Raw genomic sequence first — 13145 nt, 5'->3', positions numbered from 1 at the left:
CCTGCAGAGGCCTGAGTACTTGTGTCCTCCCTTCCCCATGGTAGACAGGCGTGCAGCGGGGCACAGGCACCATCTCAGTGCTTCTGGGTACAGCGGCAGCAGGTTGCGGTGAGAGAGGGAGAAGTAGCTGGAAGGAATGATCTTCCAACAACCTGGACTTTAGGAGTGTGTGTGTGTGTGTGTGTGTGTGTGTGTGTGTCAGGGGTGGGCAATAACATAACCTGCAGAAGGCTTGACGCCCTCACAGGAAGCCTGGGAGGAGGGCAAGTTCTGGCTCATTCTTCCTGGTCCTCCTGGGTCCTCCCAGCATCTCAGCTGTTTCTCTCCTGGGAGAAGAGGAGCCTGGGAAACTCATTCTAGCAGAAGTTCTACAGAGATGGGGCCTGGGAGGGAGTGCAGAGGTAGACGCAGTTGATGTGAGCTGCCTTCCCGCCCCTCCGCCACCTTGGTACTCTGGTATTTGGTACTTGTTTCTGGAGCAGGGCTTATCATTTTCAACTCTAAGAGCTCCTGGGGTTCTTAACTCTGAGACACACTGAGGCAAGCCCTGACGGCCTCCAGGAGTGTTGGGCTGTGAGAACAATGCCCACCTGGGAGACAGAGTGAAGGAATTTCAACATGGCTAATTTGGGGGCCCTTTCTCTGCTCCATGGGGAGAGGTCAGAATAGCTGTCTTACTCCCCAAATGACCAGAATCTTAGAAGGAAGAAGTCATAATACTGTCTCACTCATGCACCTTTTCTCCCTGCTGTTTTATTTGCCTAGACTCCTCCCTCTCCAACATGGCCAAATCCTAACCACTCCACCCTTCCAGGCCCATCTCAAAGGCTATTTACTTCCTTCTGTTTCCCTTTTCCGAGTCCTCCAACTGGTTATATGTACTCAGCACAAAGCCTTCTTTTTTGAAACTTTTCTTGCGACATTTGGCAAATTCTGGCCAGTTGTTTGTGATTTGTGCTTTTGCCTACGTGCACACACGCACACATGCACGCACTCACCAGAATGAATTCCTTGAGGGTAAGAACAATATCTATTTCTCTTTGCTTGGCATGGTTTCCTGTCAGATAGGTGCTCACCAAATGGAATGATAATGAGTGAATGAGGATGTCATTATGTACTGGACAGAACACTAGACTGGGAGTCAGAAAAACCAAGTTCCTGGCTTGACTATGCAGCTAATTGTGTGATCTTGAGCCAACCATCCTCCAGTTCTGTGCCTTGGGGAAGGGAGGAGTGGGTGACTGGATGCTCAAGGCCTGGCTGACTGTGACACTTTCCTAGTTCCAAGGTTCAGAGTTCTAGAACTCTGCTCACTGTTCTCTGTCTTCTTGATCCAGACTGGCCTGTGTGCGCCTCCCATGAACAGAGAAGTCCCAGAGGTGTTTCTCGCAGGTGGAGACCTGGTGCCCCGAGGCCACACTCACCGCTGCCTCTCTGCGGTCGAGTCCAGAGCACAGCTGGAAGAAGAGGAGGAGGAGGAGGAGAATGAGAAGGAGGGGGAAAAATAAGGAGGGTGAAGCCTTCCATGCTGTACCCCTCCGAAGGTCGGGCGCTTTTCGTGCCCACAGCCACAAATATGACCCCTTCAAAAGACATAGCTGGGGGCCGGGCAGGGAGCTCCAGGATCCATTGAGCAGGTAAAACACCAGGGGACCTCCTATCTCTCCTTCTCTCAAGTCCTAGACCCAGGAGAAAGTGGTTGGGAAGGAATGACAGGAGTTGAAGAGGCCTGGGCCCCGAGTTTCTTGTCTGGAGAGTCTGAACCCAGGCCTGTGGTGGGCCTTTGGGGAGAATGGACTCTGCCTTTCAACACGTGGCTCTCCCTAGCATCCTAGCTCCTTCCTTCTACTAGTCTCCAGGGCAGTGGGTGAGAATGGAGAGGGGGAGGTGTGGAGGGGAGGTGAGTAGCAGGACACTCGGGTCTTACTGCTGCCTCCTCTCACTTGGGTTTCATATCACATACAGCAGAATCAGAGCTGGAAGGGACTCAGGGATCATATGGCCCAATCGCCTCATTCTACACATGAGGAAACAGGCCCAGAGAGCTTTGGGAGTTTTCTTGAGAGACATGCTCCTGGGGTTGGGGCATGGGATCTAGCCCCCTTTCCCAAACTGCTGCCTGCCTGATGGTGTGGGCTGAGGCAGGCCCATGATGTTTAGACATCGTAGTCCAGCCGTACAGTGGGGGAAGAGCTCCTCTTGCTCAGGGTTCTATATATGCATGACAAACCGGAAGTGAGGGACCCAGCTCTTCCCCTCTCCTGGAAAAACCCTGACCACTTCCCCAAAGACAGAGAGGAAGCCAGAAAGAGAAGGCCCGGGGCTCAGCATGAAGGGTTCAGTGTGAGTGGTGCCTGTGAGGGCCTGCCAGCCTTGGAAGGGCCTGTCTCTCTGCTTTGGCAATGGTCCCCTTGGACAAATTCTCTTAGCCTGGTAAGTAGACCGAACTTCTCGAGCTCCTGGGCAGGGCTGGCTGGGCATGAGGGGAGAGGACCCTTGCCTCTGAACTGGCTTGGGAGGGAACTTGGGTGAGAAGCCTGGTCTTCAGGACTCATGGCACCTTCCTAAGAGCAGCTCGTCTAAGTCAGAGGTGCCTTTTGTGATGCCAGCTACATCTCAGGATCTCCCAGGTTCACCTTTCATGATCAGGCACTAATTCTGTCCCTTGGGTTGAGAAGGAAGGGAGCCCTGGGCACACCATTTATCTGAGGAGGGGCTAAGGTTCGCCTCAGAACCCCCATCCCCTTTCCCTCCGCGCTGACCGCCGGCGGTCTTCTGGAGCGCAGTACTGCCCTTTGACCAGCAGGGGTCATCCTTGCCCGCAGCCAGCGCCACAGCTTTGCTGAAGCCCAGCCCGAAAGGGAGGCCAGTTTGGGTCTGGCCCGCGCCTATGCCAACAGGAAGGGCTGGGCTGGGGGCAAGCAACAGGGACTGGGCTGAGGCGGTGTTTCTCCCTGGTGCCCGTCACCAGCCACTGTGTACGGAGGGCAGTGGCGGCAATGTGTGTTTCAGGAACAAACTGCAGGCATCGGGATGCACAGGCCCCGAGGAGCCCTCCTTACTGCGGAGCCAAGAGGAACTGGACCCCTTTCTGGAGCTGCAGCACCAAGGTGGCCAATCCTCCTGCGTGGTATGGACAAACAAATCCCCACGGAAGCTCCCACCTTCCTCCCCCTCTCCTGCCCCTTTGCCTGTCCAGCCGCCGCTCTGGGCCTCTTCTGTTCTGCCAGCTGCTGAGGCTCTCTGTGCCCAGGGGTCACTTTGACTTCATCTGACCAAATCTGAATCTGGTGTCTATACCCCTCTGTCTGCTTCCCTGGGTCTGTGTGCTCTGTCCCCCACTCTTGGTATCCTGCCTCTGTTTCTTTCTCTGAGACCCTCTGTTCCCTCCTTTCTGTGTCTCTGTGCTGATGTGGGCATCTCTGCCCCTCTCTCATTAAAAGGCCCCTGTTCCCCTAGTTATAACTACTTCTTTCTGTGGACCCCACATTTCGCAGATTTGGAGATGAACTTACTATTTGTAGGATGAAACTAGGCATCTGGTAACCCTGAAACACAATAGTTCTCTAACAATATAATTACAGGACCATCAAGTAAGAAAGGATGTAGAGATTGCTCAGGCTTCTGGCTTCAGGGAACATCACAGGGAAGATCTCAAACCAGGACCTAGGGACTGCTGAGGATACACGGAGGTTTTAGAGACACCTCTGGGTCTGCTAGCTAAGAGTCCCTGAGTATAGTCAGCCCTCCATATGCACAAGTTCAACATCCATGGATTCAACCAAGCATGGGTCAAAAATACTTGAAAAAAAAATTCCAGAAAGTTCCAACAAAACTTGAATTTACCTCATGCTGGCAAATATTTACATATCATTTACATTATGTTTGCAACTAATTTATGTGGCATTTACATTGCATGAGGTATTATAATTAATCTAGAGCTGATTTAAAGTATATGGGAGGATGCACATAGGTTATATGCAACTATTATGCCATTTTATATAAAGGACTTGAGCATCCTTGGATTTTGGTATCCATGGGATCCTGGAATCAGTCCCCCATGGATAATGAGGGACAGCTGTCCACAGAAACGCCTCAAGCTCAGTGACTTAAGGTTACGTCCTGTCCAGCACATACTCTGACTGGCCAGTGTACCCACCGGCCTCATGGCCCTCGTGCCTGTGGTTCAGGCGAGAGGCTGAGAAGAAGGGGCTGTTACAGTCTGTCAGGGGAGCGGCAAACCCCGTCTTTTCCCAGGTCACACTCTTCTCCATCAGCATTTCTGCATTTCTTCCCTCCAGCCCAGTTCCTTGTGGTATAGTAGAAAGAACAGCATTGGGGAGTCACACTGACTCCTAGGTGAACAATGCATTTCATCTTTCTGAAAATCAGGCTACTAAAACCTGTCTTTTCAAGTTGTGATTGTTTTACTGGGGAAAAGTGTTGAAGTGCCCAGTACTGTGGCTAATATGCAGAAGACAGTGGTTTTTTTTCCCCTCTTCTCCCCTCCGGGCCTTTCAAACTCATTTCCCCCCTCTTCCACCTCTCTCTCTGTCCGGCTGCCGCTTCCTGGTATTATGTGTCTCCTTCTTTTCTCCCCTCTCTAGTGTTATTTTTTCTTCTTCTCTTTTTATGCCTTCCTTCTCTCATTCCTCTCTTCATCTAATCTTTAAGTACTTCCCTTAAATTTCTCCTTGTCTGTCTGTTTTTTGTTTGTTTGTCTGTTTCTTCCTGCAGCAGCAAGTTGGTGCTAAGTCCTCTGCAGTGTCCATAGACTAAAAGTCTGAAGTTCATTAAACTAGACTGGGACTTGCAGACTGACAGTCCATGAGCCAAGTCTAGCTCAAAATTTATTTTGTTTGGCCAGCACAGTGTTTACGATTTCTAAAATTCAGATGTCCTTAGATGGGAGCTTTATCCTCCAGTTTGCCAGAGTTGCTTATATTCTGTATTGTATTTTTCCATTGTCTTAAATGTAGTATTGAAAAATGAATGCCTAATCAATCAGCCACCCATCTCAAGAACAAGAACATTACAAACACATTTATCTTTGCTTGTGTCTGCCTCTCTTTTATTCCCTTGCCTCCCCTCCAGAGGTAATCACTGTCTTCAATTTTCTTAATCACTCATTTACTTTTTAAAAGTAGTTAAAAAAAAAGTTTTTGCACAAAGCATTGCCTAGTAATATATTATTTCTTTTTTGTTTCTAACTTTAAAAACACTGATGTTATATTCTACAAAATTTTCTATAACTTGCATTTTCACTCAGCATTCTGTTTCTAATTTTTATCCATGTGTTGCAAATGTAGTCCGTTATTTTCATTCCAATCTTCTGTTGATGGACATTTGTATAATTTCCATTCTTTGCTATCATGAAGAGTGTCATTATGAACATCCTTTTATCCATCTTCTGGTGCTCATTTGCAAGAATTTCTCTGAGGTATACCTTGGAGTAGAATTATTGGGTCACAGAGTACACAGTGTTCATTTTTATGAGATAATAACAAACTTTTTATTTCTATCAGCACTATATAAGTGCTTCCATTGATTCACATGCTTTCCAACATTTGGAATCATCAGATTTCTTAATTTTGCTAATCTAGTGGTTATAAATCTCATTGTGGTTTTAATTTGAATTATCCTTATTACAAATGAGATTGGCATTTTTTTCTCTATGCCTTGGTCATTTGTGTTTCCTCTTCTGTGAAGTTCCTTTTCCTATCTTTTGCCCACTTTTCTATTGGATTCTTTGAAGGTTTTTTCTTTATTGTTTTGAATGTGTTCTTTATATATCCTGAAACTAATCCTTTGTTGTTATATGTGTTGCAATGATCTTTTCTCAAAGATTGAGAAAAGTGGTTTGTCTTTTTCCTCTCTATAATGTCTTTAAAGAAACAGTTTCTTAATTTAAAAAGAACATATTTGTTGAAGTATAACTTATGTATTAAAAACTTTTGAGATTTTGGTTGGCGTTGCATTAAATCTAAAAATTATTTTAGGAAAAGTGGACATCTTTACAATATTGCTTCTTCCTATCCATGAAAACAGTATATCTCTCCATTCAATGTATTTCAATAAAGTTTTATCATTTTTTTCATACTGTTTATAGATATATATTAGATGTTTTCTTAGGTATATTATACTTTTTTATCAAGATTTTAAATTAAAATTTTTTAATTTTTATTGAAGTACAGTTGATTTACAATGTTTCAGGTGTATAGCAAAGTGATTCAGTTGTACATGTATAGATAGATATGTATTCTTTTTCAGATCTATTTACATTATAAGTTATTGTCAAGATTTTAATTTTAGCCATTCTAGTGGGTGTTTTTGAATTGTCTCATTCTGATTTTACTTCTCATGTCCCTGTTGAAAAATTTTATTGGGCACCTTTTCATATTCTCATTGGCCATCCAAATATATTGTTTTGTGAAATGTCTGTTCTAGTCTTTTGCTCAATTTTTAAAACAGCTTGTCTTTCTCTTATTGATTTGTAAGAGCTCTTTATGTATTCTGGATTTGAGTCCTTTGCCAGATATGTGTATTGTGAATATCTTCTCACAGCCTTTGACTTGCATTTTAATACTGTGTTTTAATAAGCATGAGTTTTTAATTAATTAATTAATTAATTAATTTTTTGAGTTTTTAATTTAGATGAAGTCCAATTTATCAGTTTTTTAGTGCTTAGTGTTTTTGGTCATGTTTAAGAAATCTTGCCTACCCCAAGAATGTGAAGATTTTTCTCTAATGTTTTCTTCCAGAAGCTTTATAGACTTAGCTTTCATGTTTAGGTCTGTGACTTATCTAGGTTCTTGTATATAGAAGAAATCAAAATTTTGGTTTTTTTCCCCCCATAAAAATATACATTTTCTTCATTAAAAAAACTTTCTTACTTGAATTGCTGTGGTGTCTTTGTTGAAAATCAAGTGAGTGTATTTGTGTGAGTCTGTTTCTGGGGCCTGTTCTCTGTTACATCGACCTATTTGTTTATTTTTATGCCAGTATCACATTATCTTAATTAATGTAGCTTTATTATGAAAGTGAAAGTGTTAGTCGCTCAGTCCTAGTCAACTCTTTGTGACCCCACACCCACAGACTGTAGCCCGCCAGACCCCTTTGTCCATATTTCCCAGGTAAGAATACTGAAGTGGGTAGCCATTCCTTTCTCCATAGATGAGTTTTTTCTTACAAGTTTTATTTATTTATCTATTTTTTGGCTAATGTAGCTTTTACTGTAAATCTTAAAAATGTAGTAATTTAAGTTCTCCAACTTTTTTACTTATCTTTAAAATTATCTTGGCTATTCTAGGTCCTTTATTAGAATCAGCTAAAATTCTTGCTGAATTTTTATTGAAATTATATTGAATTCAAAGATTAATTTAAGAAAAACTGACTTCTTTCTAATGAGTCTTCCTATCCATGAAAAATGATATCTCTATTTAGTTGGGCTTTCTAAAAAATATGTCTTTTAACAAAGTATTAGTTTTCTTCATACAGGTCTTATCAATCTTTGTTAGATTTATTTCTATGTGCCTTATAGATTTTGTTGCTATTATAAATGCTTTCTTATATAAAGAAATTGTGTTAATTACATTTTACAATTATTTTTGGTTTATAGAAATGTAGTTGAATTAATTATAGTTATTCATCTTATTAAACTCTCTTTTTTTCAGTTATAACAATTTGTGGATTTTCTTTTTGGCTTTTCTAAGTAGACAGTTATGTCATCTTTAAATGAACTTTGTTTTCTTCTTTTCCAATAATTTCTTTCTTTCATTTCTTTTTCTTGTCCTACTGTGCTTGGCTAGGGGTCTATTGCAATGCTAAACAGTAATGGGGATAATGGCTATCCTTGTCTTGTTTCTGATTTTAGAGGGAGTACATTTCATGTTTTACCATTTAAATTGATTTTTGGCTGTAAGGTTTTAAAAGATACTCTATCAAGTTAGGGGGCTTCCCTGGTGGTTCAGCTGGTAAAGAATCTGCTTTACAACTCGGGAGACATGGGTTTGATCCCTGGATTGGGAAGATCCCCTGGAGAAGGGAACGGCCAACCACTCCAATATTCTGGCCTGTAGAATTCCACGGACTGTATAGTCTATGGGTTTGCAAAAGAGTCAGACACAGCTGAGCTGAGTGACCTTCACTTCACTTCCTCAAGTTAAGGACGATTCCTTCTATTGGTCTTTGGTTTTACAATGAGTGAATGTTGGATTTTATCCTTTTTTTTTTTTTTGCTTTTACTGAGTTGGTAATGTTTTTTTCTCCTTAAAATGTCATGAGGTAAATTACATTTAAAGATTTTCCTTATCTTAAACCACCCTCATATTTTTAGTATCATTCCAACTCATTCGTGATGGATTCTCTTTCTTATGCACTACTGGAATTCATTTGTGGCATCAATTATCTATTGCTGCATAATAGATCAACCCCAAACTTAATGACTTAAAACAACCACCATTTTTCCCCCTCAGAGTGTTATGGATGGTTAATTTGGACTGAGCTCAGCTGAGTATTCTTCTGCCAGTTCTATCAGGCCTCACTTATGTGGTCACAGTTATCTGGTGGCTGAAAAGGACTGATGGTCAAGGATGGTGATATTCATGCCTGTGGGTTGTTAGGTTGCCTGTTTTGGTACTTTGGTTCTCATTCATATGGCTTCTCCATCACATGGAAATATCATTCTAAGTGGGCAAGAGAGGAAGCTTTAAGGTTTCTTGAGGTGTAGTCTCAAAAATCACATCATGCTACTTCTGTCACATTCTATTCATGTTAGTAAGTCACAGGCCCACCCAGATACAAAGAGTGAAGAGACAGAGTCCTTCATAATGGTAGGGGCTGTAAATAATTTGTGGCTATTAAGGCTATTTAAAATCTATTACAGTTTGCTAATATTTGCTAATACTGTTTGGAATTTTTGTACTTTGCATAAGAGAGATTGGCCCATAATTTTCCTTTGTCATATTGTCTATGTGTAGCTTAAGAATCAAGGAAAGGGTTTGAAAGTTTTTGTTTTTGTTTTCTATTCTTTGGAAGAGTTTGGATCAGTGATCTATTGCTTGAAAGATCTATTCCTTGAACTATAAAACTGTTTTAGCCTTATGTGTTTTGTTTATGGGAAGATTAACTACTGATTCCATTTCTTTAATAGGACCATTCAGACATTCTATTTCTTCTAGATTCAGTTTTGGTAAGTCATATATATATATATGTATATATATATATATTTTTTTTTTTTAAATAATTTATCTATTTTGTTTCCATTTTCAAAATCACTGGCATGAAGTTATAGATAGCATTATCTTTCCAGTCACCTTTTACTCTTTCTATAGTTTGATCCACTTTTTCATTCTGCCTTTATTTGCACATCACTTTTATCAAAGTTTTGTCTATTTTATTGGCCTGTCTCTTGGCATTATTGATCCTATTTTATGCTGTTACTACTTCATTGATTTCTGCTTTTATCTTTATGATACCCTTTTTTCTATTTTCTTTGGGTTTGTTTTGTTGTTCTTTTTTCTAACCTTTTAAGTTGGCATAGCTCATTAATTTTCAATTTAAAAAATTTCAATATAAGCATTTTAAAGTTATAAATTATCCTTGAGATACATTTTGACGATCTCTTACAAGTTTTGTTGAGTAGTATTTTCATTATTGTTGTTATAAAGTATCTTTAAATTTCCATAGTGATTTCTTCTTTGATCACCAAGTTTATTTGGAAGGGTATTTTAAAATTTCTAAATATATGGATATTTAAAAAATTTTTTTGAAATATAACATATGTACAGAAAAGTATATAAAACATATCTGTACAATGTAATGAATAATTAGGAAGCAAACACTCATGTAACTACTCTAGGTTAAAAAAAAAATAGAGTACCACCAAACCCAGAGCCCCCATGGGTCCCTCCCTACTCACAGCCCTCTCCTGATAGAGAGGACTACTTTCTTGACTTTCAAGGTCAATTTTCCTTATAGATTTACCACATTTATGTGCATCTTTAAACAATATCAATTAGTTTTACCTGTTTTAAATTTTATATGAATATAACCATTATGTATATAAATTGTTTGTGTCTTCATTCTTTCACTTGGCATTCTTTGTGAGGTTCATCTGTATTGTTGGGTGAACTATAGTCTGTTTATTTTTATTGTTGTATATATAATGCTTTTATATATAAATATACCATAGATTCTTTATCCAGTCTGTTGTGAAAAGGGACTTCAGGATTGCTTCCTATGATCTCTCTGATAGAGATTATCTGAAGTATGTTAAATTTTGCCTTATGGACTGATATATAGCCAGTTTTTGTAATGTTCCAAGTAGGGTTGAGGGAAAAAAAAAGGGCTCGAAAGATTGGGTGTGCAGTTTATGAATATTTCTATTCCCTATTGTTTTAAAACCAGACTGCCCCACTTTGTTTGTTTGTTTGTTTTGTTTGTTTCACTATCTGCCTGACCTCTGTAGATTGAGTTTGTCATTTTGGAAACCATTCAGGGTAAATCTTTTCTAGGATATTTTCTATATTAAGGCAGCCTGGATTTGAGTTGCAACAGGGTGATGACTGCTAAATAGCAGGAATAACTTCCTAACTATTTCAAGTGGAATGCTCCAGATATGGGTAGCAGGGAGGGGTAGAAGGCCTGAAGGGCCTTTTGCTGTGGGAAAGTGAAGAGCCTGGGGGGAAGATGGTTGAAGCTTGGTCTTTGCATGAAGATTCTTAACTTGATTCTAGGATCAGGGTTCCAGTCAGCCACCAGCTGGCCCTTTGGACCACTCAGGCACTGGTATGCTTTCCAAGTCTGTATCCATGAGTGGCATCAATTGCTTCTTGGGCTGCTCAGACCCAGCTGGTGAGTAAAAGTGGGGAGCAAAGCAGTGGTGGCCCCTTCTTCTGCCAGTCTCACCCCAGTCCTCAGAGCCAGCTGTAAATTTGGGGTCCAGAGGTCCTGTGTTGTGTTCAACCACACACCCCTGGAAACTCCAAAATGCCTTTATGCAAACGAGAGATCTGAATTCAAGACTTTGGTACTCTGAGGTTCTCCTTCCATGGAAGGAGAACACAGGACAGAAAGAGGCTCTCCAGGTCCCCCTTTCACCAGAAACGGAGGACAGTTACCTGCAACGTGCCTTGTCTTCAGGATGAGGCACTGGGAGCTCAGAGTGAATCCTCTGCCCTTCCCAGTCGCTGGGAACAGAACTGTGACATTGGCCCCGCCAGCCTTTCTCCACACAACCCCCCAGGGCCCTGTTACCCTGGCTTCTAGGTTCTTCAGCTCTGCTCTGCTCAGACACCGCCTTCCCTGCTCCCCAGCGCCTGCCCTCAGGAATGGCGTCACAGGCACCTGCAGCTTGGGAACCTGATCCAGGTGGAGGGGGTGGGGGAGGCAGCTCTGAGCGCCTTTGTCTGGCTTTAGCTGGACACCTCACGGCTCCTTTTGTGTTGGCAGGGAATTTGTCCCAGTCTTCTGCTGCTGACCTCAGCCAAAGGTAAGTTTGGGGGATTCGGAGCCTCTCAAAGGCCTGGATGGGGGAGAGGCAATGGGACTGGGCCAGGAATTTTGTAGCCTCAAGGGTCTCTGCAACATTACTCCCCTTAACGTTTTTTGATCAAAGACCTCCAAATATCCTTCTCCCTGGACTGCAAAGAGTTCCCCTTCTTCTCATTGGGCAGGGAAGGCAAAGAAGGTTCCTGGTAGCTCCATGGGATGAGGAAGAAATGAGAGAAAGAAAAGGAGTATCTAGACCCCAGGGTGTCTCTTGAACAGGAGAGTGGAGGTCGATGGCTGTTGTCAGGGTCAGAAGATTGGCTGCTCTACAATCTTAGGGAGAGACCGTGACCAGGAACCAATGGGGAGTGGCCCTAAGAAGAGGTGGGCATGGGCAGTTGAGCCCTAGGGGAGAGGGCAGGGGCTGAAGGCGTGTAGTTCAAGGATCGAGGTGGAAGCTGGGCGCTTTCAGTGTCTATGTAAATAAGCATGCCGAATCAGCACCTGTTTGTTTGGCTCCTGCAGCCAAAGCCTGATTAGAGTGGGTCAGCCCTCTGAGACAGTGTGGGTGTGTGAGCTGGGAATGGGCCCTTTAAGATATCAAGCTCTGATTTGTGGTCCTGAAAATCTCTAGCTGACACATCCTCCTGGCTCTGGGTTTGGGATTAGCTCATGGGATGGGGCTGATGAAATCCCAGGAAATTCAGTCCTTATTGGCGGTAGGCCCAGAGGCCCTTTCCACACAGCAGAGAGGGTCGTACACAGGGCTCTTGTTTTGTAAGGGAAAAACGTTCTCTTGGAGAGCCCACCACACCCCATATCATTTCCGTTGGGAAGCAGTATGAAGGAGATTGGTCCTGGATTCGGGAGGAGGGGGGGAGTCTGTATTTATCTGGGAGGAGCCTGGAGTTTCCCTCATATATAGAGGGGCCTGGGAAACTGTAGTGACCATAGCCAGAAAATCCCAGGAGGTAGGGGGTGGGAGCCTCTTCTTTTTAAGTCCTCCTTCCCTTGTCCCCATCCTCCTCTCAGTCTTCCCCCTGAATCTCCATCTTCTCTCCCCTGGTTACGGCACCTTCACCCACCATATCTCTGGGAGTATCTTGTTCTTTTCCAGCTCTAGCTCCATCTCTTCACCTGTTCTTTTTCTCTCTGCAGCTGCAGCCAACTGGAAGGGGGCTCAGGTACCTGGGCAGGCTCCTCCCTGCGACGGACACTCAGCTTCATCTTGGGCATGACTGGGAAGGCCAAGGTAGGAGCTCAGGGGGGCGGGAAGCCTGGGCCCCACTGCCCTCCCCAGTTCCCTTCCTCTCCACCTCACCATCTGCCCCCCGCCCCAGCTTCCCCCAGTAGGCAGAGACACAGGGCAATGGGTCAAGTTTTAAGGGAACACATTATGTCTCTCAGGCTCCCTCCCTATGTCCCAGTAAATCTCCTTTCCTCTGCTTTCCCCATGCCTCTAGCTTAGCAGCCAGCTGTAGACAGCTGGAAGAAGAGAAGGGCCAGGAACCTCAGAAGCTAAGGAGTGCCCTAGCCCTCCCTCTCTTTAGGCCCCACATAGCTAAGAGGTGGGCAGCAGAAATCTTAGCCATTGGACATAATGATGATAATAATTACAGCAACACTTTTTACTTCTTCAGAGAGTATTAGGCTTT

The 13145-nt window shown here is 43.1% G+C and overlaps 1 protein-coding gene across 5 annotated transcripts in view; it reads left to right on the top strand.

Moving 5' to 3' along the window:
- Positions 1-1337: 1337 nt before the first annotated feature.
- ARHGEF2 (Rho/Rac guanine nucleotide exchange factor 2) overlaps positions 1338-13145 on the top strand; it is a 40651-nt gene continuing 28843 nt past the window's right edge. For 2 of the 5 annotated variants that reach the window (XM_020912448.2, XM_020912447.2), the window contains exons 1-6: positions 1338-1637; positions 3013-3130; positions 9152-9190; positions 10737-10854; positions 11452-11491; positions 12649-12742. In XM_020912448.2, coding sequence (XP_020768107.2) covers positions 1486-1637; positions 3013-3130; positions 9152-9190; positions 10737-10854; positions 11452-11491; positions 12649-12742 — 561 coding nt within the window. In that variant the 5' untranslated portion in view covers positions 1338-1485. Of the gene's footprint in view, positions 1638-2318; positions 2434-3012; positions 3131-9151; positions 9191-10736; positions 10855-11451; positions 11492-12648; positions 12743-13145 lie in introns of those variants that run through there. The other 3 variants (XM_020912458.2, XM_020912449.2, XM_020912452.2) reach the window with 3 other exon arrangements.

This window comes from Odocoileus virginianus, chromosome 5 (genome assembly GCF_023699985.2).
Source record: "Odocoileus virginianus isolate 20LAN1187 ecotype Illinois chromosome 5, Ovbor_1.2, whole genome shotgun sequence".
Taxonomy (NCBI): domain Eukaryota; kingdom Metazoa; phylum Chordata; class Mammalia; order Artiodactyla; family Cervidae; genus Odocoileus; species Odocoileus virginianus.
This window is presented reverse-complemented; position numbering and strand designations above follow the sequence as displayed.